The sequence below is a fragment of the Pleurodeles waltl genome, chromosome 1_2, assembly GCF_031143425.1.
Source record: "Pleurodeles waltl isolate 20211129_DDA chromosome 1_2, aPleWal1.hap1.20221129, whole genome shotgun sequence".
In the NCBI taxonomy this organism is placed as follows: domain Eukaryota; kingdom Metazoa; phylum Chordata; class Amphibia; order Caudata; family Salamandridae; genus Pleurodeles; species Pleurodeles waltl.
Genome location: NC_090437.1, coordinates 1,295,010,600 through 1,295,037,058, shown reverse-complemented (window position 1 = coordinate 1,295,037,058; position 26,459 = coordinate 1,295,010,600). Strand labels below are relative to the sequence as shown.

Sequence of the window (26,459 nt, the reverse complement as noted above, 5' to 3'; positions counted from 1 at the left end):
TGAGTTCTGATTTTGCCACAAGATATAGTACAGGTATCAAAAACGTGGTTGTGGTGAGCACAGCGTTCCTGATCTGGGGAATAACATTGCTTATGCCTTGCAAAAGGCCACTGGTCCCTCAAGCAGTGCTGAGGTTGTGTTATTCCAACAGGACTGTACTGTTCATAGAGGTGAAATAGCTGTTGTCAATCATAGTGGTTCCAAGTCATGGACATGCCGGTGGCCCACATGTAAAATATTCATTTCCAAAGACTTGTTATCCATGCTAAAGGGAAGATATGATATTCTATTGCAATCTTTAGGTGCATGGCGGTTCTTGAGGTCTCCTGTAGACAAATAATTCCTGACCCCAGAATTGTCTGAAACTTTGGGGGGAGGATACATGCAGCCACAAGGATGTTTACCCTTGTCCCTAGGCGAAGTTGCACTGTGAAAATGTCAAATAAATGAATAACTGGGAAAAGTTTAAGCACAGCTATAGAGAGACAGCCATCTGAATTAAGTTACACAGGGAATATTTGTAGTTTGGGGAATCCTCCGTGGTGAAAGACGTATCTAAGGAAATTTAGCGAAATGGATAGTTGTACACATGAAGAACTGTATAATGCAACTCCATAGGCACCTTCAGAGACATGGAAGCAATGATTGTGAGTCATATGTAGGAAGGATGCTGAGAGAAACAAATTAGAGTTAGAACTTATTCAGGAAGAATGTGGCTCATGCCCATAGAGGTGTAGGAGTGTATTACTTGCAGAGAAGAGACAGCAACCGAGTACAGGAGGTAGATAGGAACCTTTTGGTACTTTTATTGTGTTATAAATTAAATTATGGAGGGTTTAGTAGCAAGAATAAAAAGAAAGCCAGGTCATAAACACATATGATGAACAGAAAATAACTTCTCACTAAACTGGAAATGGAGACATAAGCAAGAAGATCGGAAAAGTATTTTCCAGAAAAATGAATAAGCAGGCCACCTTAATGAACTCCTTTGAACAGCATGAGTATGGGTGAATTTGTGTTTCATGAAGTGTCCGATGCCATACTACGGAAGTGTTGTGGGAATTGTTTAATATTTCACAATTTTCTATTCAGTTTTCAAGATGATTTCACTGCCAATAGTCCGGACTGACTGTGTTCCTTTGTTTCATTTTTAGCGCGTGAGCAGCTGAGGCGCTCTCGACATAGCCGGACCTTTCTTGTGGAGTCAGGGATGGGCGAGTTGTGGTCGGAAATGCAGGAAGGTAAGAGGAAGTTGAGGTTGTTATCCAGAAACAATATTCCTTTATTAGGCTTCACTGTCTACTGTTTATCAAGAAGCTTAAGCTAGTTTCTAAAGCTGATTGACTAAGTGTGGACATTTCCATAGTTGGCATGGCTGATGCTAACCACCCCACAATGGTCTTCATTTAAGCATATTGAGCAGAGCCTTGATCAGTCCAAAAGAATCAGTGCCCTGGTAACCATTTAAAAGCATCTAATAGAAAATGGCATGTATGAAGATTTCCATGGCAGAGGCCTTCAGGGTCCAGGAGGTGTCTGCAAGGAACCAACATGCATTGTGGCCTCTCACATTTCACCTCCTTTCACTCAAGATGCTGAGGTTTTGGCAGGGGGCAGAACTCTTGCATTCAGTGACTGAACCTCAGTCATTGGCCTGCTGGTGGGATGTCAACCATTCAGGTGCTATCTTTGAGAATCGAGGTCACCAGTAGTTTTAAACATAAGCCTCTGATGGATTTATTCACGAATACATTTGCAAGTAAAACTACACCTGGGATAGCCAATTAGCAGAAAAGGATGCAAGATTGTTCTCACAAAGTAGGGTACATTCCTAGAGTGAGGAATATTCCTGCTGATTGTTTATCTCGCCTCATTTGAGTTAGCCTGAGGATCTGACTGCGGAGGAGGATGAGGATCAAGTGATGGTTTGCTCTTTAGTGAGTTCTACTGGAGGGTCCATCTCCAAATTACAGTGGGAAGAAGCTCTGAGGGAGTATCATTTGCCAAGGAAAAGTGATGGAGTTCATGCATGAGGGTTGGCTTTTGTGAAGGAAGTTGGAGGAGACGGTTGCTACATAACATCACAGACATTGAGTTATCTCTTGTGGATGGATTGTTAAGACATTCCGAACAATTAGTTGTGCTAGCCAAAATGTGACTTGTATGGTTACTTTAGCGCATGAGGGACATCTGGGTGTGACAGTGATAAAAAGAAGCATAAGAGAAAGTTTCTGATGGCCCGGTCTTGGCAGGTGTGTTGAGCATTCTGTGTGAGACAGCACAGGCCGTGCATTGTGTGTGACGAATCACAGCTTACTGTTCACAGTCCAGTGGAGACGGTGCATCTTGCAACGAGAGCATGGACCAAACTTGTGTTGGATATCATTGGTTTAGTCAATGTAATGATGGGAATAGCCAAGTTTGGTATTGTGATTGATTTTCATTCTCATTGGCGCAACAACAAATTTGTGAGCTGTGCTACCACTGAAAAGCTAATGGAGTCCCTCGAGAATCTCTTTGCCAGAGAAAGATGTCCTGGGGAAATTGTCACAGATAACGGGGCTCAGTTTTGTTTTGAAGGAGTTTGTTGTATTTTTGGAACTTTTGGTAATCAAACACACAAGGACTTTGCTGTATCATCCCAAGAGGAATAGACTTGTCAATAGATCTAACAGGGTGATTAAAGACAATTTGCTGTTGCCCGTTGCAAATCGTTTGGGTTTCCTTCAGGTGTTGAGAAAATGGTTGGGGACCATGCCTAATGCAGATACATTTTTCTTAATGAGAGGAAGTGTGCTTTCATCCAAATTGGTCAGACCCTAGATGGCATTTCTACCTTTCCTTCCCAAAAGGTGAAAGAGATTCCGGAAAAAAAGGAAATGTGCACAGCTGACGTAGGCTGAGCTCCATGAGCATTTATTACATGTCAAAGTGGGGGATTTTCTTAGAGCGAAGTTACCTGGATTTGTGCCTAAAAGAATCTCCATGTTTTTAGAGGCTAAAAGGCTTAAAACTGTCAAGGAGTCTGTGGTTATGCAGGAAAAAGGGAAATTATGTAATAAGGAGAGATTCTATGTGATTCCAGTGGAGAGTGTGTCTGTTGTATTTAATGAGGAAGATTCTACTCACTTTACAAAGTCTCAGCTTACAGCAGAGTGCAGAGTACTCAAGAGACAGTGCCATGGATTCTCTAACTTGACATGGAAGGCTTCCCCCAACCTGGTGATCACAGAGGAAGAAGGTGACTTCGGGCAGCTTCAGTGATTATGTGCTATATACTTAGGATTGCCTTCTGCTAATTCTTGCCAGTTGCCTTTGCCCATAGGTATGTGGTAGAGAGAGCGAGATAGAAAGAAAGAGAGAGAGAGCTAGAGAGTGTGTGTGTGTGTGTGTGTGTGTGTGTGTGTAGGTGTGTAGGTGTGTCTGTGTTCTGTTGAAGTGTTGGGTTTTTACTGGGTCAATTGTAATTTATCTTACACTGTATGGGGTACATATTGGTTTCTCTCATTCTCAGTATAGAAAGTAACTATGTAATAGAATGTTTGCTAGGTAATTAGACTCCTGGGTGGATGGGTGAGTTACTTACTCCTGTAAAGATACCTCAGTAAAGAGTACTACTTACTGTGTGTAGCAGCATCTTTTCACTACCGCTTTACATCCTGCTAATGTAATACGGAAGTACACTGCTTCCAGATCCAGGCTGTAATTTTTGTAACCATGTGTGGTGTGTGTTAATGTATGTTTTGTATCCCCTGGCTAACTATCTAACTTGTTTGGAATTCCTTAGCCTCTTTCCTCCCTTCTTTTTTCCTTGTCCCTTTTTTATTTCTTTTCTTTTCTTCTCTCCATCTATAGCTTATTTTCTCATTGCTCTCAATCTTTTTTTCTTCCTTACTTATATTTTAGTAATGTCTGGTAACGATGCATGTATTGCAAACAGCATTTGTATCTTACTAAGGATTTATGCTGCACTTGCATGCCATTGCATTTGTTGATATTTCATTTTTGGTCCTTAATTTATGCCAACAAAATATCTGATACACAAAAAAGGAATTAATTGGCCTCTCAGTTCTACATTCATGCGGGGCTGAGGACCAGTTTAAGTTATTTTTCCCTATTTTTTATAAAGAGCTCGCATGGGGAGCGCACATTTAGTATGAGTATCTGAAAGGAAAGAGTGGAAAGAACAGAGGAAAAAAGAATGCAGGGAAATAAATATTTAATCTGAATGATGTTTGTGTCGGCTCCTCGCCCTGGAAATAGCGGGCAAGAGATTCCCATCTCTGCTGCCCGAGAAAAACACCCGCCATTTTGTGTTTCCACGTTGCTGCAGCCAATCCACATTAGATCATGTTTTCCTTTCCTGTTGTTCAGAAACTCAGAATTACTGACTAAAAACAGGACTATGTGGTATTGTGTGCTGAGGGGGTTCAACATTTAGATCTAAGCACGTGTGAGATGTGATATCCGAGGAGGGAGAGGCTGTTAGTAGAAGCTGAGGGACACAGAGTGATGTTAGGACAGAAAAAGTAAATAAAAGGCGGAGAACGAGGGTGGTCAGCGAATATGAGAGAGACGGAATAAATAGAGACAGAAAGAGGTAAATAAACAGAGAGATGGAGAGAAGCAGGCAAGTAAAATAGAAAAAGTAGGGAAGAGAAAGTGAGAATCAGGTGCACATAGAAAGAGAGAGGTCTGTTTGGGTAATAAGAAGATAGATAGATAGATAGATAGATAGATAGATAGATAGATAGATAGATAGATAGATAGATAGATAGATAGATAGATAGATAGATAGATAGATAGATTCACTTATTTATCTGCTTAATTATTCAAACACTTATTTTATCTCTTTTTTTGTGTTTTCATGGCCTTGTTTGTTGTCCGTCTACTTGCCAGTTCTAGATTCCAAACCAGCCAGCACATGAGTTAACATAATGTGATTAAACAATGGTTAAGGAGAGTATACTGTTATCCAATAAAAAATACATTTAGAATTCACTCTTGTATGACTACTGGTTTGCAGGGCATTTGACTGTTGGCGAGGTGGCAATTGGTGTGGGTGGGGTTCAACGGGTTGGTGGGCGTGTGATCAGTCTCTGAGATAAGTGGCTAATGTGGGTACAGGTAGTTAGTGGTGCTCTTTTTGACTGAGGGGCGGCTATGGAGGTGGTACGTGTTTGAAAAGTATATGGTTAGTTCTTCTAACAGGTGCCTATTAGGATGTGGGTGGCTTAGATCTGGTTGTTCCGCTGATACCTAGCTATAGAACAGGCAGGTGGTTGGTGGGAGTGGTCAGTCCCAGTGTAAGTGACTGTGGAGAAGGGGGTTGGTGGGTGGGTGAGTGGTCAGTTCTCCTGATAGGTGGCTATAGACAAATGGTTGTTTGATGTTTATGGTCAGTTCTACTGGTATGTAGCTACAAATATGAAGGGCTGGTTGGTGGTGGGTCTGTGGTCCGTTCTGCTGAAATGTTGCAGTTAGAGGTCAGTGGAGGTGCATGTTGAGCCCGCTTCCACTGGGCTTTGCGTTTTTAGTTACACACTACTTTGTGACATCATTAGACTCCAAGGTCTTAGGCTGGTTCTCTCTCCATTCTGTGCATTTCTCTAGTTCTGACTGTGTGTCGAGAGCAGAGCCGGCTTTAGGGTGGTGCGATTGGTGTGGCCGCACCGGATGCTGACCTGGATTCGGGGGCGCTGACCTCAGGGGGGCTGTGTTTAGCAATGACTTATGAAACTTGGAACTTAAAAGCACCTGCTGAGAAAATCCTTGTGCATCCAGCCTTCAGGAAACAATTAAAATGTCAAGATAACTCTTGTGATTAATGTTCCTGCTGGGGAGAGAGATGGGAGTTTACAGCTTTGACTCGTCATAAAGTAGCACAGAGGGTTAATATGCCTGCTGCAAAGAGCAGAACTATATTTTATGTGGATAGCTGAGTGGATTAGTAAAGCCAGCCTTACAAGCGCTTTTAAATAGATAAATGTATGTGAAGGGGGGCTATGCAGAGCTGAGGGGCACATTGCCTGGGGTGATAGTGAGTGACTCAGAGGAGGTGGTAATAGTTTGGGGGGCACCAAAAAAGACTGTTGCACAGGGCGCCACCAGCGCTAAAGCCGGCCCAGGCCGAGAGTTTAGGACTGACGCTCGGGATCCAAAACTATTAAAGAGAGATTGAAGTGCCGGTGCTTGAGGTAAATGATGCACTAACCGCACCTAGGAAAGTTTTGGAAACACTGGATAGATATTTTTTATTGTATCGTAACACAATTGAATTCCATACAAACAATATTTATAAAACAGTGCAGTACAAGACAAGGCCACCCAGATTATCAGCAGATGAGAATACAAACAACCAGTCTGAAAGAAACACAAATCCAGATCCCACGCACACCTGCCGCAGTGCTGTCAGTGATTGCGCGTCTCCGACGTGTGAGTGCTGACACCACTTACTTTGACCACGATAGAGTGCTAAGCGGACGGGTGGGGGTGGCACCATGCAGCGTACTATGTTGTCCACCACGGCTCGACACTGTGAAGCACAATGTTGCAAAGATTGCACAGCTCACCCCTGAATCCTGTCAACAGTCAACATAATTGTTAACATTTAATTTTAGTAAACCTTACACTTCATACAAATTCATCAGCCACGCAAAAGTAATAGCAAAAGTTCTTTAAAATATTTGAAGTTCTTTAAAATATCTCCTGACTGGCAATGGAATCGCTGGTAAATACAATGGGAAACAAGTCTCATGGCTGCCTCAATCCACTGGATAGAGTTTACATTAAAATATAGCAAAATTATTCTTCTGTGTGAACTGTACCTAATGCACAAGAACAGCACTTGAGACAAAGACACATTATCTAACTCTCAAGACAAAGAAAGATTGCCCTGATTCCACGTCTGCCTTTGTTTGTGCTGGGTTCTCCACACTTCAAGCAGGGAGGCTGAAATGTAAGCAGTATTCATTTAACCTAGAGGTCTATGATGACTGTCAAGTACTGACCCCTACAGATGTTATATTCTGAACATAAATTCAATTCAACAATGTTTTAGCTGTAGCGTAATTCAGGTTGGCTAGGGTGGTATTTAGAAAAGCTATTTCATTTAACAACTACTTATTGACGTCGGTATCAGAAGTGGAACACATTGAAGGAGAGTTAATTTAATAATTAAGTATAGCTTTTTAATCAAAACACTATATGGGTGTATATAACACGCTCCTTCTGTGAGCAGTGCAGCATCTGAGTCTGCGGCAATGAGTATAGTTTGCATTTTACCAATTGAATTAAAGGTTTACAGGCAGTGCTTATTTTGTGCTTGTTGTTTCTGGTGCTCAGCACCAGCACTTATTTTTGCGGGCCGGGGCTTATCTTTCTCCCTCAAGCACTCACTGCGAGCAAAAGACACATATGGGAAAAACGGAGGAAGAGAAAAACGAGAGTCACAATGGGAGAAAGCAGAAAGCTGCAAGAGTGAGCTGAGGGGGCAGGGAGTGGCTGTAAATGGATTAAAGAGGCCCAAGATGGCTTCAGAATTACGCTGCCTCAGTATGCAGCCACGTGTTTAAGAGGAGGACTTTGAGCACCAGCACCTGTTTATTTACAAATTAAGCACTGGTTACAGGTCCATGTCCACGTGGAAAGAGTAAACATCTCTGCTATATTAAAGTGAAAATCACTTTCTAGGCTCTGACTTCCTGTTGAGACTTAGGGGCATATTTAAGAGACCTGTGCGCCACGTTAGAGCCACTTTAGTGTCTAAGGTGTCCTTTTCATCTTGCCAGATTTACAAAGTGGCACAATGCATGCAGTGTGCCACTTTGTAAACCCTTGCACCACATTATGTCTGTGCCAAGTATAATGTATGCAAGGGGGGCATTCCGGTGCTCAGAGGCCCGCAAAAATTGTGCAGTGAAATTTTACAGATTTCCCTGCACCATTTTTTGTGTTATTTTTAACTCCTGTAGCAAAGCGCCAAAATGGCATAAAATATTTTGATGCTATTTTGCTAAAGACTGCCATGGTGCAACTTATTATAAATACCACACAACCATGGTGTTGTTAGGTGCCGGTAAGGGGGCGCAGAAAAAGTAGTACATCAGCTCTGATGCGCCACTTTTTCATAAATATGGGCTTTATCATTTCCAATATATTACATATACATTGAGTGGGTTTTGAGTCAGCCCTTTTCTCATGATGGCTTCATTGTCTATCTCATTTCCCTGCTCCGGATTTGATGGCTTTCCTCTTTATTCTATCAACATTCTCCTGTCGCACCTGCTAATTTTTCTCCACCTGCCACACTTTTGGCAAGGAGACATTTTAAAATGATTTTGAACATTGTTAGATGACTGCCCATGCATGAGCACGCATGTGGGAAGCACATCTTTAAACAGATTTTGATTGTACAAAATTCTATTCAAAGATGGCTGGTGTGGATGCACACTCGTCCATGGCAGCCATTTCTGTATGGCATTTATAAAAGTAGAACAAAAGACATTCAAAGATGGCTGTCGCGAATGTGTGTGCGCCCATCTCTGAATGGAATTTTTTTTAAATACTACAGACGCTTTCAAAGATGGCTGCTGTGAGTGCACACTCATCAGAGGTGACTATCTTTGAATGCATTTTGAAACATTTAACCAAATCCCACTCAAAGATGGTACCCACTGATGAATGCTCATTGGCAGTTGCCTGCTAAGATGAAAAAGACATTGGCGCAGTCAGTAGGTTTCACAAGCAAGAGCTATTGGCTTTGCCAATACCTGTTAAACACTGGCTTTGCAAATCTCGCAGGTTAAGTTGTGAGATCAACATAGTGGCATGATAATCATATTGCCAAACTGAGTCCCATCATGGTTTTCACAACGTTAATAAAGAAGTCTGAATAGCAATTTGCATGTGTGTCAATGTAACCCAAGGGCGCGCTTTCACCTTCCTCTAAAGAAAAACAGCAAAAAACAGAAAGAAAGAAGCTTCCTGGACGGTATTTCAGCGTTTCCACATTCAGGGAGTCAAATACTCCGAATTAGTCCACGGTGCTGGAGCAGGGACATAGCCTGGCAAAGTCTGTTCGAGTCTAGGGCTGCAAGATGGATGTGTCTCTGATGCTTTCCTCCTGATGAAAACCGGTTAAGCCCAGTTAGAAGAAGGAGCATGTGACTCTCTTTTACAATTCAGCAAATTATTTTTTTATCTGGTTATTAAGATCTGCTTTGATTTGTCCTTTGTTCTCGTCTCGACATCAGATGTTCCTGAGATTGCTAGACATTCAAGTCTCAATAAGTAAATGGCAGAACAGTGTGATCTTTTAACGAGAGTGGACGTATCTGTGCTGCTGGAGTGCATTGGGCAGGCTGATATATAAGAGGCACACAAAACAAAACACAAGCAGAAGGTTTGTGGTTCGAGAGGGTGGGGTCCTTTTCAGAGGGGGTGGGTCAGAGGCTTGGCTTTGTAGTTATTGGAATGGAGAGAGTGGAATTCAGTTACGTCATTAAGACAGACTGGAGAAGTGTGAACTTTAACCTCAGGTTAGCACGGGTTGCATTTAAAAGCTACCTAGGGGCACATTTACAAAACCCTAGCGCCACCTTGCGCAGCTGTAGCGCCATTTTTTTATGCTATGCGGAGTTAAGGAGGCCTTTCTCCTGTGCCTTATTTACAAATTGGTGCAGTGCTTGCATTGCGCCACTTTGTAACCCCTTGCGCCACATTAGCCTGCGCCATGCATAAGGTATGCAAGGGGGTGTTCCGATGCAGGGAGGCCTGAAAAAATGGTGCAGTGAAATTTACAACATTTCACTGCACCATTTTTTCCGTCATTTTTAACACCAGCTCAGAGCAGGCGTTAAAATGACGCACCTATTTTAATCAATGGGCCTCCCTGTGCTTTGCTGCACTAACGTCCACATTATAGATGCTAGTGCAGCAAAGCGCCCCAATAGCATCAAAAATATTGACGCTATTGTCCTAACGACTGCCATGGTGCGCCATATTGTAAACATGGTGTAACCAGGTGTCGTTAGCTAGGGCAGAGGAGACGCAAGAAATGGGGCGCATCAGGAACGTCTTGTAAATATGTCCCTTAGTTGGGAAAAAACGTAAACGAAAAATATCACAAGCATACGGCCACGCATCTGCTATTTGTCAGCCCGCAAATGGAGTTCAGCTCTCGGGCCAGTCCCCTCTCTAGCTCCATTAATCACAAACGTGATCTGAGAAGTTTCATTTCTGACCTTTGCAAGGAAGGGTTGTATTGTTATAAAGGGTCCAGCTAGGACCATGGAACAATGTGAGGGCGTGTTATATAAATAAATCTCGCGTATAGAAAGGCAGGAAACGCACGTTTCTTTTATAGACCGGCCAGGGTAAGAGAAAGTGCACGACCACGACGAGCTGCTGGAAGTGCCCGTTCCATTTATAGGTCCTTGCACAGACTTCCTAGGTTGGGATGAGCAGCCATTTTTGTTTCCTCTGTTTTTATTCAAACTTTCTTTCATGTGCCTCATGGAAGACATGGGGAGCTGTTCATGTCACTGAGAGTCCATGCATTAGGTCTGGGGGGTTTCATTTAACACGCATTTGCGTTTTGGGAGTTGTCGTTTTAGTTAACATCAGTTTCACTAAGGGACACATTTATTAAAATGTCAGGCAGTGGAGCAAGTCGCCTTGCAGGGAAAGGGTAGGAATGCGCTGTATCTAGCATTATGCGGTGCATTCCTGCCTTTTCCCAGCACTGGTGCACAATGTGCTGCCTAGCGCCAACGTAGGCAATCTTGCATCATGGTGCAAGGGTGCCTGCATTGTAGTCAAGATTGTTTTTGTGCGGGAAGTGACACCTTCCTGCAAAAAAAACAATCCCCTGAGGCAGTTTCGTCTTTCTATGTGTGCTGCAGAATGCAGCAGACATACAAAGAGGAGTAACGAGGAGAAAAAAACATACTCTCCTCGTTATGCCTTTCCTGGGAGGCGTAGCACTTGTGGTGCACTCCCAGGTCTTCCATCTATGGTAAATCTGAGAATGCGTCAAAATCCATGGGTGTTATGTGGAAAAACCCACGCACCACCCATTGAATGCATCCCTGGGCCACAGTAATGCAAGGCAGTAATTTGCAGTGCTTTGCATTACTCTTGATTTATCAGGCCACTCAAGGCCAAGTGGCTTGATAAGTATTTTAAAGGTTGCCTCCCTTTTGCACCCTGCTGCGTGGTGCAAAAGTGACGCAACTCTTCAGAAGATGGTGCTCCTCCTCAGACTGTCCTTTGTGGTTGTTGTAAAAGACACCTCTCTTGTGCCTGTGCACAGGACCCTCTCCCAGAACTTCGGACATCGTCCGGACTGTGATGAGACTGCATCAGCCCAGAGCACACCTTGGGGTAGTCTGGTAGTAGTCGGTACCAGTGACACCTTAAGCTTTAACAACCTGAGATGAGTACCGTTACTGCCTGCAGTGTGTGCCCGATACAAGAGCCAAAGAACAAAAACACATTTATAATACAGTTGATTGCACTTGTAAACCTTAATAGGCTAACGCTGCACCCCGAATGAGGACTCAAACTAAAACCAATCAGATTTGCCTCAGCTAGCAAGATGCTTCAGTGAGCTGCAGCATGACTGCTGGCATCTGAGTGTGACCGGCAGATCACAAGTTCTCATCCCAGCAAGGCCAACTGCACCTTCCGCACTTCAAAAATTGGTACTTTGTTATTTATAGCGCCTATTAAGACTCAAAAATGCATCAAGCACTGTAAAAATATGTTATTGTTTACCTTTCCAAGGTCAATAAATGGATAACCTTAAATTAGGTTGCACTAGTACCTGTTACTTACATTGCTTAGAAAAGGCAAAAGTGTGGTATTAGTGGTTTTATAAAAACAAATGATTTATCATCCTGCTACGCAGCCCTTTACACTTAACTAATGCGGCCTATGTAGCTGTCCAGGTGATGCTCGTTCAGCAGTCAGAAAAGTAACAGCACAGATTTACAAGAGTTGGAGAGTGCTTTTGGACGGGTTCAGGGAAATGTTAACACTTCCATGTGTTTAGATCTGGCCTGCTTTAACATATACATAGAGAGCTTTGGCTCCGCCCCACTGGAGCATGACCCTTTCACCTCATGCTATTAGCTGTTTGGGGTGTCATTCCGCCTCCTATGATTCCATGGTAAAGTATGAGGGACTATTTTACATTTCAACAGTATACTGAATCATCACAAATTACATTATTTTCCTCACTGATGCACTGCATCCAGGAAGCAATCATTTTGGTGTTTTCACTGCAGCACACTTCTTAAGATATTTTTTAACAGGACTCAAAATGCAAGCCAGACTCTTGGCTTTGCCAGTGCTTGTTTTACTCGAAATTGTTGTATGGTCTTCTTGACTTTCTCTGTATTACTATAATCTATGTTTTATCTCTGATCAGTCCATCCAGATCTAATTAATTGTAATGACTGCCTTCTGATGACACACTCTCCAGAGAGTGTCCTTCTGGTGGTAATTGCTTCAATCCACTGCTGAGTAATTCCCAAACCACCCTGGAGTTAGCCACCTCGTAATTACTGAATCAAGCCTGGAACGCTGAACATTGGAAAACATTAAAGACATGGTAACTACTCGGCTGTGCTGTTCGAGAGTTGGAAGAACTGCTGTTATTGTGTGCAGAAGGAAAGTTTACATTGAAGCTGAACTTGAAAGTTTGCTGTGCACATGGACATATAAATATGTAATTTGCCTGCAGTGAATATATGCACATTCTGTCAGTGCTTAATTTGTGCAGGTGGTTGCAGGTGGTGGACATTTGCGCTCATTTTTGGGCTCCTGGACTTATTTTTCATCAAAGCAAGAGAGATAATGCTGTAACGGGGGGAAGAAAAAATAGTGTAATAAAGAAACAGAAAGTATGGCGGTGGAAGAAAGAGGTATGAGCTGCAAGCCAAAAATACATTGCTTTGGCATTCTGTATCCCGGGCATTTGGCAGCACCAGTGGTGGGCTCCGAGAAAAAACGCCAGGCCCTGCGCTTATTGTTTAGAAGTTAATTAATGTCAAGGAAGTTCTGGCACTATTGCACACTGCCAAAAACATAAAGACTGCCTGGTACCTGCTCGCTCTTCTAAAGAAAGTCAAACAGTTTCTTCCAGAAAGCGAGTTCAGAACTGCTGTCCAAGCCCTCGTACTCTTGTATCTGAAATGGTGGTAACGCCGTACTCAGAGGCCTCCCCGATTCCACACTGGCATGCCTTAGGGACGTCCTACACGCCGCAGCACGTCTCAACCAAGACCTGAAGAAATAAGATCACATCATCCCTATCCTGATGGAACTCCATTGGCTGTCCATGCTGGCCCACACCGTCTTCAAAACTGGCTGCATCATTTACAACGTCATAACACCCAGCATCCCTGCTTATCTAGCAGGCACACTCACCATGCCTTGTGGTTCTCAGTACGCCGGCAGCCAGGCACCATCAAATTGTAGACTAAGAAGTGTAAACAATTTAAAAAGAGAAGAGTAGGCATTTTCCATTTATGCACCCAGGATCTGGTGCAACATCCCCGTATCCATCAGGACCACTCCAACGCTGCTCCAAATTAGGACAGAGTGGAATACTCACCTCTTCAAAGAACTCTACTTCATATTGCAGTAACGAGTGCTTACTTTGTAAATAAAAAGGTGCCGGTGCCCAAAGCCTTTCTCCTAAACGCGCGGCTGCTGCAATTAAATTTGCAAGCAGGAAATACCGAGGTGGCGTAATCCTGAAGCCATCTCGGGCCTCTTTAATCCATATAAAGCCAATCCCTGCCCCTTCAGCTCACTCTTGCAGCTTTCTACTGTCTCCCTTTGTGACGCTTTTTTCGTTTTTCCCTTCCTCCGTGTGTCACATATGTGTCTTTTGCTCGCAGCAAATGCTTGAGGCAGAAGAATAAGCCCCGGCCCTCACAAATAAGTGCCGGTGCTCAGAACCGGAAACAACAAGCACAAATTAAGCACTGGCAGTAACCATCCACAACCCAGCTTCCTTTCCTATTACTCCTTGATTTTATGCTTGTGTTTGACCATGTAGGGTGCTCCATTGGCTTGTGTCTAGGTTTACGCTATAGAAATATCCTATACATACATACATATATGCACATGGCTCCAGCCCGGAAGGCATCAGATCTGAAAACTTGTCTTTTCTGCCTCTTTGGCTCACCAATCAATTAATCTGCCTTCTTTCCCCCAAATTCCTAATACCCCTCTCCTCTCCATGCATGAGTTTCTAAGTATATATGTTGTTGTATTCCTGTTGCACTTTCCAGTGCATTCCTGACCACTGCAGGGCGGGACCATACTGTTCTCAATGAACAACAATCAGCTACTAATCCATACCAGGCATGAGCTCGTACGGATTCAGATCCCACCTATCACCCAATGGCAGGCCGCACAGGTTCACCTGTGACACCATCCTCCCTCTCAAGGAACATATTGCTAAGAAAACTAAGAGGCCACAGAACCAGCTCTCTCTACTAAAGAGAGTAGTTCACTTACGCTCCCAGAACCCAGCTACCTCCCCACTCATTCGTTGACTGTATCTTTGCCTTTGACCCTTTACAGCACTCCGTTGTCTTAGCTAGGTTTGCACAGTACAGATTCCATACAGAAATACATACACACTGAATACATATATCAATAATCATCAATAGCAGTGAGGTCAACGGGTGAGATATGGATTAGACTCAGAGTGGTGGAGAAGTGTGGCTCAATGGTTAGAGCGGCAGACCCTGATGCAGAAATCTGGCCTGGGACCAGGGTTCCATTCCCGCCTCGGTGGGTCTTGGGCTCAATTTCCTCAGACCTGATAATTCTTGCATCGGTGCCTAATCTAATTCATGGGTCCCACTCTGTAACTCTGGGCAATAGCTTGCTTAATCTCCACAACGGCCCCAACAGTGCTGGGATGCCTGGCTTCACCTTGGAGGTTGCCCAGGAGTGGGTACCTCACAGGGAAAAGCCATGAGGGGTTCCACAGCGGTATGCATACAGCGCCTTGAGACCCTAACGGGTGAGTAGTGCGCTATACAAGTACGAAGTTTACAGTTTTACAGTGCCTGTACTGATGAAAGCAATAAACCACCACTTTTTAAAAAACTGTTCTAGCTGTGGAGCCCATGTTAACAAGACTTTCTGAGATGTAGTCGTGATCCGTGGTTCTCCGTATGGGCCACTATCGCGAAACAAAGCTTGGGTGGTTACAGTCTAATAGGCAGAGACATAAGTGTACGCAGGTGGTCGTGGGGTGGGAGGCAGAGTGCTGGTGAACAGAAACTAGGAGGAGGAAAAATTGGGGAGGTGTAGCGAGGGGCACAAGACACAAATACATACATAGACCCATATACACACCTATATCTTATACTTGTTTAATGTAGACAGCTGTGTGAGTTTTTATCCTTTATTCTAGATAATGAGGCACAGGCTTGTACACACAGAAACAATGAGTTTGATACATTGTTTTACCAATTTCCTTTGTACCTCTTGGCTACAGACAGATTAGCTATTGTTTCCAATGCATAACATATATGGGCTTTGGTGTAGCCCCTTGCACGTGATTGGATTCTTTTGCTTGTCCTGCCCAGGAGCATTTGTAAGTCACAGTGTTCTGATTGGATGAGTTGTATCCTTCCACTGCATTCCCAAAGGGATTCTTTTAATCGTTTATTTTGCACATCATTGGAGTGCATCTGTTACCTTGCTCTCACCCTCTGAGTTTTGCTAGTTCTTTCCCTGTGCACTCCTCCCCCACCAACGCCCTTTTGATGTAAAAATAGAAATGTATTATTTTTTATGAAGGTCCAGCAGCTACAAAGTGCTGGCAGGCCACTTGCATCCTTCTTTTGAGGTTCACACACACTTTTTTTTATTATCTTTTGACATTTTCATTTACTGTAATAACATGGACATACATCATGTTAGAACAGCAAATTAAAAAAATGCTGCCTGTTTTATGAAGCATACACATCCATCATTCCTTAAGAGAAAACCCATTTCAAAATTGCCAGGCATGTATGTGCATTAGTCTTGACACTTGCACATACATGCTACCACCAAAAAGCACTGTCAAAACCAATAGCTCTACTTTTTAGAACTGTGATCTAATGGATGTGCTTATGGCTGTCATTATTTGCAGTGAGATATATTCTAAACATTTTATTTGTAATGCTAGAATAGGCTTTTGTTTAAGTCACACTTCGAATTTCCTACATGTTTGCCACACATATTTCCATCAGTCTTCTTCCTTTTTTTGGGACAAAGAATTACTTTCAAGCCATGTTACTGAACAGTATTCTTTCCAGCCATTTCCTGTGTAGTATGCCAGCAAAGCAAAGGTAGCTAAAGCACTGCTATAACAACAGTCCTTTGTAGATTTACTTATAATCTTCACTTAGAGTCCAGGCCTTGTTTGTGCCTGCATAAAAACAAAAAACAAAAAGTGGGCCAATTGGTAAGCCTCGTCTACACAGCACTTGCATCCAACATAGAGTTAGGGTAGTATGTGGTTCTGCCCCTCGTGATGCACTGGCTTTCTTGTATTTCTCATCTCCCTGCTCATGTTTTGAATGCTTTCCTCCTTATTCTTGTGTTTGCGTTTGTTTGAACATCTCTGACTCACCATGTTATCAATCAAACATTTGTAAAGCGCGCTACTCACCCGCTAGGGTCTCAAGGCGCTGGGGCGGGTGCGGGGAGGAAAGGTCTGCTACTGCTTGAATAACCAGGTCTTTAGGCATTTTCTGAAGGTCAGGAGGTCCTGGGTCTGTCGAAGGTGGGCGAGGAGGGTGTTCCAGGCCTTGTCGGCGAGGTGGGAGAAGGATCTGCCGCCGGCTGTACTTCGATGGATGCGAGGGCCGGAGGCGAGGCCAAAGATGGCAGAGCGGAGTTGGCGGGTGGGAGTGTGGAAGGTGAGTCGCTCGTTGAGGTAGGCCGGGCCTGTGTTGTGAAGGGCTTTGTGAGCGTGGATGAGGAGTTTGAAGGTGATCCTCTTGGTGACAGGGAGCCAGTGCAGGTCTCTGAGGTGGGCTGAGATGTGGTTGCTGCGAGGAATGTTGAGGATGAGGCGTGCGGAGGCGTTCTGTATCCGTTGTTGTTTCTTCTGGAGCTTGGATGTGGTCCCTGCGTAGAGCGCGTTGCCGTAGTCCAGTCTGCTGCTGACGAGAGCTTTTTGTTTCGGTGGGGATCCATCTGAAGATCTTGCGCAGCATGCTGAGGGTGGTAAAGCAGGAAGATGAGACGGCGTTGACTTGCTGGGTCATGGTGAGCGATGAGTCTAGGATGAAGCCTAGATTGCGTGCGTGGATGGTGGGTGTTGGTGCGGTTCCTAGGGTGGCTGGCCACCAGGAGTCGTCCCATGCGGAGCGGTTGAAGCCGAGGATGAGGACTGGGGTGCAGTCCGTCATGCAGGTTAGTTTTGGCGGTGTCCTTGGTGAGTGAGAGGATCAGCTGGGTGTCGTCGGCGTAGGAGACAATGTTGAGGTTGTGGGATCGGACGATGTTGGCGAGCGGTGCCATGTAGATGTTAAAAAGAGTTGGGCTGAGAGAAGATCCTTTGGGAACGCCGCAGATGGTTTTGGTGGCCCCCGACAGGAAGGGAGGAAGGTGGATTCTCTGTGTTCGGCCGGAGAGGAAGGCTGGATCCAGTCAATAGCTTTGTGGCTTATCCCTGCATCGTAGAGGCGAGTGCAGAGGGTGTGGTGGCAGACGGTGTCAAAAGCAGCCGAGAGGTCCAAGAGGATGAGGGTCGTGGTTTCGCCCTTGTTGAGCATGGTCCTGATGTCGTCGGTTGCGGCGATGAGGGCGGTCTTGGTGCTGGGGTTCCTATGGAATCCTGTTTGGGAGATGTCCAGCGTGTTGTCATCCAGGAAGCGGGTCAGTTGCCCGTTGACGATCTTCTCTATGACCTTTGCCGGGAAGGGGAGGAGGGAGATGGGTTGGTAATTCTTGAGGTCTTCGGGGTCCACTTTGGGTTTCTTCAGAAGGGCGTTGACTTTGGCGTGCTTCCAGCTCTCTGGGAAGGTGGCGGTCTCGAAGGAGCTATTGATGATCATACGGAGTTGGGGGGCGATGATGGGGTTCGCTTTGCTAATGATCTCATTAGCTGTATACTTCCACTGCAGACATCGGGCCCTTGTAGAGCAGGGCACAAGAGACTACTTTTTTCTCCCTCTCTCTGCGTTTCCCTTTGTTCCCTATTTTCCCTCCTTTACCACTCCCTCTCTCTCCTTATTTAAACATTATCCTCCTTCCCCAGCGGCCACTTGCTCCCCAGCTCTCTCGCTTTGTCTGCCTCTTGCTGTTTGCCACATTGGGGGACAGCCATCTTTGGACTGATTCAAAAACATTCAGAGACGGCTTCCCCTCTGTGTGCATGTGTGCAGCTATACGCAGCCATGGCAGCCATCTTTGAATCTGTTTTTGCTTAAAGAAGTGTGAACCCATCTTTCACCTGTCCTCCCTGTCCCTCCACCCCACCAGTTTTGGGGGAGGGGGGGTGCACTACTGCACATCCCATTCCAAACCTGGATATAGATTACGTTTTGCCATTTACAGTTGTATGTTACAATATTTTAGTTAAAATTTCAACCTAAAGATATGTTGTGACCATAAGATGGACTGCTACAATATCTTCAAGGTAAGTGTAGATTACGATATTTTGGGAATGGATTTTATGGTCATGATATATCTGTAACTCCACTGTTAACCAGAGTAAATCCCTGGTCATGTCTAGAGTGGCCATGTGTCCTGTAAATGTTTGTCAAGTCCCACAAACGTGTTGAGCAGAAGGTGATTATCAATTTTCCAAGGCATGCCACCCTGGAAGTCCCACTCCACAGTCTTGAGAGGAGGATTGCTCGTACGTAACGATACACCGTACAGATTTCATATTAAGTGTGAGTAAATTGCTTTACGAGTCTGAGTATGCAGGATGAATGCGTACCCCAAATCACTTTGTGGATCAGGCCCATTATATGGAGCTCCTAAAGTTGAAGAGACGCCTACATATATACAAGTCTACATATGCACCTAAAACTAACAGGTGAAAAAATCCTAACATCAGCTGAACCTCTGCTAAATCTATATGGACTTCTATTGCAGTGCCTGAAATATCACTCTAGGGTCAGCGGTACCTACGCGTATTACCTGTATCAGCCTAGCATGAGGTTCATTAAAACAGTATGAATATCTGTTGCATCCATGGAATGTCACCAGCCAATTTGTGTAAGAACTAAACATGCAAGCCTGAATGATAAAAACATAAATGGAGTTTTATATCACACTTCAGCTATTTCTAAGTGCTGTAGATAGCAGGTGCTGCTATTGCTCAGTTAAATGTTACTCACTTTATCAACCTCAGAAGGATGGAAGGCTGTGTTGGCCCTGCCAGGATATGAATGTATGACCAACAGATCACTGTATGGTACTGATTAAAAAAGAGCGTACAATTGTCTCAGAGCCTTAAAGGCAATGTTCGAGGTGGGTGTGATCTGTTGAGCTCGGCATCACTCATCGTTTTAATTGTTGTAAAAACAGTTCCCCTACTTCTTGTTTTTTTAAAAACTGTTCCTGAAAGGTTAATGCTGACATTGAGGTACCGCTGGCTTCAGAAAAAGTGAAGGTCTCCTGGACTGTGAAGCCAAGAGAGAATCAGACAGAGAAAGAGGAAAGCAGCCCTCTCCTCTCTCCAAGGTGCCTGTTACCTGAAAGAAATGTAAATGTGTGTAATAGCTTAATCAGCAAATCTAAAGGCTGCTTGGGAGCCAATATATGGCTTTAATTGATTAAGTCATTCGAGGCTTCACAGTGGCAAAGATGTGTTATTTTTAAGAGGTAAGGTAACGGTGTTACCAGCTCACTTCTAGCAGTGCCTTCTTCTAATGGAGACTTATAAAACTAATTTGCACTAGGTACAGTTTAGTTGCATATTACTAAAACTATACATTTTTAATGGGATTTTTTTACTTGAACACTAAGGGCCAGATGTACTACCATTTTGTACTGCGACTCACAATAAGCGAATTCTTGCAAGTCGCAATACAAAATGTGCAACAGTGTCCTCTACACCGTTAGCAATTTGCAGTGGGTCCCAAATGGGCCTGGTTTATCAATATTCATGAGGGGGGTCACAATTTGCGACCCATTGTGAATGGCTACAATCGGAGGGATGGGGGCCTGCTGGGATCAGCAGACCATCATGTCTCTGACTGATTTTTTAATAAACAATTTTTGTTGTAATGCAGCTGCATTCCAAAAAGAAAACTGAAAAGTTTTCTTTTCATTTTTGAAGAGTAGGCAATGGTCCCTGGGACTGCTAACTGCTCTTTAAAAATATATGTACCCCCATTCGCAAAGGGGAAGGGGTCCCTTGGAGCGACTTGCTATTAGGAAGTGGCATGCCAAGGGTATCCCTTCCTAATAGCGGCTCGCAGGAACTTGTATGATTATTTTGCGACCGGGAATGTGGTTTCAAAACAATCACAATTACCACCAAAACAATCATGCATGTTCCTGCGAGTCGCTATTAGGAAGGGACGCCGTTGGCACACCACTTCCCATTAGCAAGTCGCAAACCCATTTTGGGTTCTGATGGACCGTTTGCAACCAGTAAAAGGTCTTCAAACATCTGACCCTAAATTATTTTGTGCATGTTGTGGCAGTCTGTCTTCTACTGTGTGCAATACAATTTTAAAATAATGACTTGCTTAGTTGCAGTGCTTTCAGCCAGAAGCTGTTTCATCGTGGCACTATAAATGCACGTCACTATTCTAAAATGAGCCAACCAGAATTCTGTCACTGTCTAGTTATATGCATAGACTTGTCCAGTGCATTACACAGTTGAGCTTTCATAAAAGAGTGCATTTTCCACCAATTAATTTAACTTGAATTTATTTGTCATTTGGTATGTGTGTATTATATTTTTTATAGATTTACCTAAGGGTTGAAAGGCTAACAAAATAGTTGCAGAATACGTTGCTCTTTTCAAGCACTGACTCTGCACCAAGGTACTTGCTCGTAGTTCCCATATTATTTTATGCACTCCAACTTCAAGTTTCCCAGATCCATGTGTGACTAGTTCGCCCAGTCCTGTTTTTCTTAGAATTCTGGGACTTGTAGTCCTGGTTTAATATTGGGTTAAATAAGACTACAAATCCCAGAATTCTAAGAAAAAACAGGAATGGCTTAACTTGAAATGCATGTACCAGCGAAACCTGGCAGCTAAGGGCCACATTACAAGGCTGATGATCCAAGGACTGCCATCCTCGCTGGGTTGGTGGAACCGCTTCAACTGTGGCGGTCCCACTGCCAAATTACGATTCTGGTGGTTGGACCACAAGGAGACTGCTGTTCCCGCCGAGATCATGGTTCCCAGCAGTCCGACGGCGGTCTGAGTTGTACTTAGCCAGGGGGGAACTGAGTTCAGCACCACCTGGCTGTTCTCCTTACCGCCAGCCTTTCCACAGTGTCCTGACCGCCATGGAAAAGATTGTGGTAAGCCATTGCTGGGGGCCATAAGGGAACCCTTGCGCTGCCCATACCCTCCTGCCCAGCACCATCGCACTGCGCACTGTCCCCTAGGCAGAGGGTGCATGGGGCCCCCCATGTGGAGCTGAGACCAATGCTGCTGCACAGTTTCCTCAGGCCAAGGTGTCCGCCGGTCAGCCCAGTGGAAACACTGTAATGGGGCTGGTGGAGAGCGCGCCAGCTCCGCGGCTGTCTCCTCACCACGAGTCTGGTGATCGGCTTGTCCGACCGCCAGCCTCATAATCGGGCCCTAACTCCTTCTGAGAGAAATACGTCAAAAATCATAGGAAAGGCTCTGCAAGATAACATCACCCAGGTCTGTGGTCACGACTTCACTTTTAGCGCACGCATTGGCCTGGTTTCCTTTGCGATGTTGTTCTGTTGTAGACATTAACTCATGGCGCCAGCGGGAAGCCAAACCTTGTAAAATAAATAAAAACTATTCAAATAATTTATCAGTGGCCAAGCCCAGCCGGTATCCACACAAATAATTTGGCTGAAACTTTTGTTTTAGTTATAACAGAAATCCACACCCAATGAAAAAACATTATTTTGGGTGGGGCTGGAACATGCTAGAAAATGTCTAGCAACACTAGAAAAAATATGAAATGTGAAAAGGGGACATAACGAGGCACCATGTGTAGTTTCGGCCTTTCCCTGTCAGGAATAAATGTCTTCTCCAATGCACCATGACCCGGAAGTACCTCGGGCCAGCGGCCGCCTCGTTCTGGCAATTTATCGCTTTCCATTGGCGTGGCACTCTGCAGTGTGTTCACTCTCTGGAATGAAATTTCAGCTGTGAGTCAGCAAAACTGACCTCTGACCTCAAAATCGTTCTCCAATCAGCAACAGATTATTGCCCTGCTGTGCCAATTCCAATAATCGCTGACCTCCAGATGAAAACATCTGCTTTTGGTGGGCTGCGCTAAGTGTTTGCAGCTTCAGACAATATCTGCTGGTCCTGTCTCTCAGCCAGACTTGCTGTGAGGCATCTGCCTTCGAAATATGTCATTTTATCAAGAGATGAACATGTCCTCAGTTGTTCAGTCCGTGACCGAATGGGGGCAAGATTTTACATACGTTGGACTTTTCATCCAGTGAGCTTTCTGCAGAAGCTGTGCCTGCCCAGAGCAAATTCTAGGCTATGGCAAGGCTTGACTAAGGCAACCAGGGAGGGTCGAGAGGGGCCCTAGAAGCTTTTTATCTCAACACCACCCACATTGGAGTTAACATAAACCTTTACAAAAGATGCCAAAAATATGTGAACATGTTGTGCAAACACAGAAACTCCAAAAATTTGATGGGTGACAACGTTAGGGTTGTTAAGAGTTGTGCGAAAGTTTTTTCCTCCATACCTACGTGAAACTTTTTTTAAACTTTGCAACCCTCTAGATGAAGCTTTTTTTAAACTTTGCAACCTTTTTCAACTTCATAAAGTTTGCAAAGTGTTTTTTAAAAAAGAAATGAAACGAGAAAAATCACCAAATGTAGCTTTGCCTTAGAAATATTCTGCAGACAAAAAAAAGATTGTGCAAATATTATGCAAAAAAATGTTTACAAGAAAATTCTCTTCAAAAAATGGTTTTAAGCTGAAACTTTTATCCCACAACTGAAATCAAGCAAAAAAATGCAGAGTACGAAGTCTGCCGTCTTTGCACAACCGCTGAGAATTCATCTGAGTGGAATTGTATCCATAGCTCCTTAGCTCATTTATGGCATTATAGATGATTACTATGAATATGAATGCCAATCAGTCCCAGTGCCACACCAAAGGACGCAGACCAGACCAAATGCATTGATTTATTTGTGAGATTTGTATTGTGTCAACGTGTTGCCATTTGACCATTTTGAGGCTCATTGCTAAATCATTCACCCTTATCCTAATCGGGTGCCAGCCATTTTGGGCCTTCCGGATGAGATGTAGCTCGAACAGTGGTTTCCAAACTTTCTAGAACCAGGTTACGATTTTTATATCACATATTTTCGCGACCTACCTACCTTTAATGGACATAAGGCGGGGCGATTTTTTCAATGTAACTGAAGCATCGTGTGGAAGCACATTTTCCATTGAAATGGTCCCTATATTTGCGGAGACACACAGTTTTACTAATAAAACTATATAGAACCCAAATGGTAATTTGTGGAACTAATTTTTTTTGGGAATGTTTATCAATTGTTCATCACCAATTAAAGTATCTTAATTTGTTTTGTTTCAATTAAAATCTGTATGCAGCACAGTTCAGAATTACAAACAAATTGTGCTTCGTTTTTGCTTTCCTAACAGCTCAATGCATACAGTTGATTCACAGGTATTTACATTTTGTTGTGGGTTGCAAAAAAATGGACATCCTTTCCTTTTGCGCTCCCTGTATGCCAGCAAGATTGTCACATAATTCACTTTAAAAACTCCTCTCACTTGTGCAGTCAGAGAAAGAAAAGTAAACATACTCCAGCATGATTGTCACATAATTCAATTAAAAAACTTCTCTCACTTGTGCAGTCAGAGAAAGAAAAGTAAACACCAGTCCCCATGTTAAAAGAATAAGCAGCGATTTGTCAGAAGACACAACCTACCAATTGAACCCTGTCTTTGAAGCACTGGTAAATGGTAAAAGATAAACACAGAGTTTGAAAGCAACTTCCTTTAATGCTCGGACTTTCCCGACCCACCAAAAATCAGCTTGCAACCATCCAGTAGGTCGCCACCAACAGTTTGGGATAGGCTGAGCTAAAGTTTAATAGCAATCCAATGACTTACACTGGGTGTACCGCTCCGACAAGGAGACACAATAACTCAACAAAAAGTATGGTTCTGCATCACCAATGAGAAATAAACAGTTCAGATCTGGGAGTGTGGTCTAGGTCGTCTCAATCGAGTAACAGCCAGCAGACTATTTCTGCACAAAGGTCTACGGTTGATACTGTGTGTATGGCATTTTCTTTGGGTCCGGTGTAGTTGAGGTTACCAGACACTGTCTTTGGTGGGTACCGCTGTTTACCACTGGTCTCCTAAGGCCACCAAGACTATTGCAGCTCCATGTCCAAGCAATGTATTGTCATCTCCTTTGGGCCACCTTGGCGGCGGGTATATTGTTTCTCCTGGGCAGAATCAGTTTCTTTGGATGTTATGCATGCAGAGTCTTTGATGCCGAGTCAGCCGGGACACAGAAGTGAAGCTCCTTCCAAGAGGCCAGGTTGTCTCAAGGCCAGAAGAACTACAACCCAGCAGAGATCCAGTTCCTGGAACCGATTTCTCTCTCAGCTGGTGCAAAGTCCCCAGGATATCCAAATGATGTACAACTTGGAAATAAGATGCGTAATGTATGCCCCTTTTGGGGCAAAGAGAGGAAACATGAACTCACAAAACTAAAGCTTTTTCTATAAAATGTAAACACTCAAACAAGTCCATTCTCTCGTTCCTTTGGTCTTCGTGGACTTCCATAGCAGAGGGTCTATGGTCAGGCAATTAAACTTGTCAAGCTGCGGCTGGCCCTCAGACAAGCTCCAATATAAGTCCACATTCACAGGCAACACTGAGCAATGCAGGAAGTTGCTAGCTGGGAAACCTAATCTGAATAAAAGGCAGCTATTCCCCACCATACATAAGTGTCATGGAAGAGGTCGCAAGGTAGAAACATGCAGTTTTTTCCAAAGGGACATATATGCATGGAGACCCACCACCTTGTGCAGCATGTGCATGGTGTCCTAAATGCACAGGGCCATTCACTCCCGAAGAAGCCTGCATCACTGGACTCACACTACCACCCCCACTAGTATCCTTACAGCCTGAGAGATTGGGCAGTAGCCTCCTTCAATAAGTAAGCAGATTGAAGTTCAGTCATGTTCTCTTCTATGTAAATTCATCACGCTAGATCCTTATGCTACTGCATTCATTTCCAGGGCTCCCAAATACTACTGCAATGAGTAGAAGCCTCCCAAGGACAGAGGCTGCAGGGGGTGATGGCAAATGGTCACAGAGCAAAACAGCATGAGGCAAAGGGAAACAGACAGGGGACACCAGGAGGACAGGAACAGCAGAAGGGAACAATACAACCCACTCATTGCGTGCACTTTTACACCGGATGTACAAAGCTTCAAACTCGGCCCTGCTCTGTCTGTACTTCGCATTTAGCTGAGACCAACCTCACAACCAGTTATTCTTCTAGACTTCAATGCAGTGCATCAAGTCACAGCGCATTCTTTTAAAGAGCATCGATGCTTGAATACTCTACGCCAGTGGTTCCCAACCTTTTGACTTCCGGGGACCCCCAATTGATCATTACTGGAACCCGGGGACCCCCATTGAATCATTTTTGGAATCCGGGGACCCCCCCCACTGAGTCATTACTAAAAGCTGTGGACCTAATCTGTTAATATTATTAAATTTTCTAAGCAGTTGCGGACTCCCTGAGGAGGGTTCGGGGACCCTTAGGGGTCCCCGGACCACAGCTTGGGAAACCACTGCTCTATGGTGTTTCCATGTGTTCATGTGGGTGACCTTTCCGGTCATATTTGTCTTGTTCATTCGTTTGTTTTTCCTAGGTCATGACCATTTTTAAATTGTTTTTATTCCATCGCTACTGGATTACATTTGATCTCAAGTCTGTTCTATTCTTATGAGCCCCACTGTTCAGAGAGCCCACTCTCAGGTGTATCTCCTAAGCCACAAGATTTATATGTAATATTCCTCTTCGGGGATGAGGAGGCCAGGCAGGTGATCCTCACTCCCCACTACAAGGAGTTATGCTCATTCAGATAAAGCGTGTTAGGAGTCAGACCCCACTGTCAGAGTAACTCCCCCCTACAGGGGGATTTGTATGTGTGTGTGTATATTTATAGTAACAAACCACTGATCAACGTAATGAGCCACTTGGCTTGTTGTGAAGTGTTACTACAAAGCC

The 26,459-nt window shown here is 44.1% G+C and overlaps 1 protein-coding gene across 2 annotated transcripts in view; it reads left to right on the top strand.

The window, feature by feature from the left end:
- HSPA12B (heat shock protein family A (Hsp70) member 12B) overlaps positions 1 to 26,459 on the top strand; it is a 222,207-nt gene that overhangs the window by 171,512 nt on the left and 24,236 nt on the right. For both annotated transcript variants that reach the window (XM_069205226.1, XM_069205221.1), the window contains exon 9: positions 1,155 to 1,241. In XM_069205226.1, coding sequence (XP_069061327.1) covers positions 1,155 to 1,241 — 87 coding nt within the window. The remainder of the gene's footprint in view (positions 1 to 1,154; positions 1,242 to 26,459) is intronic.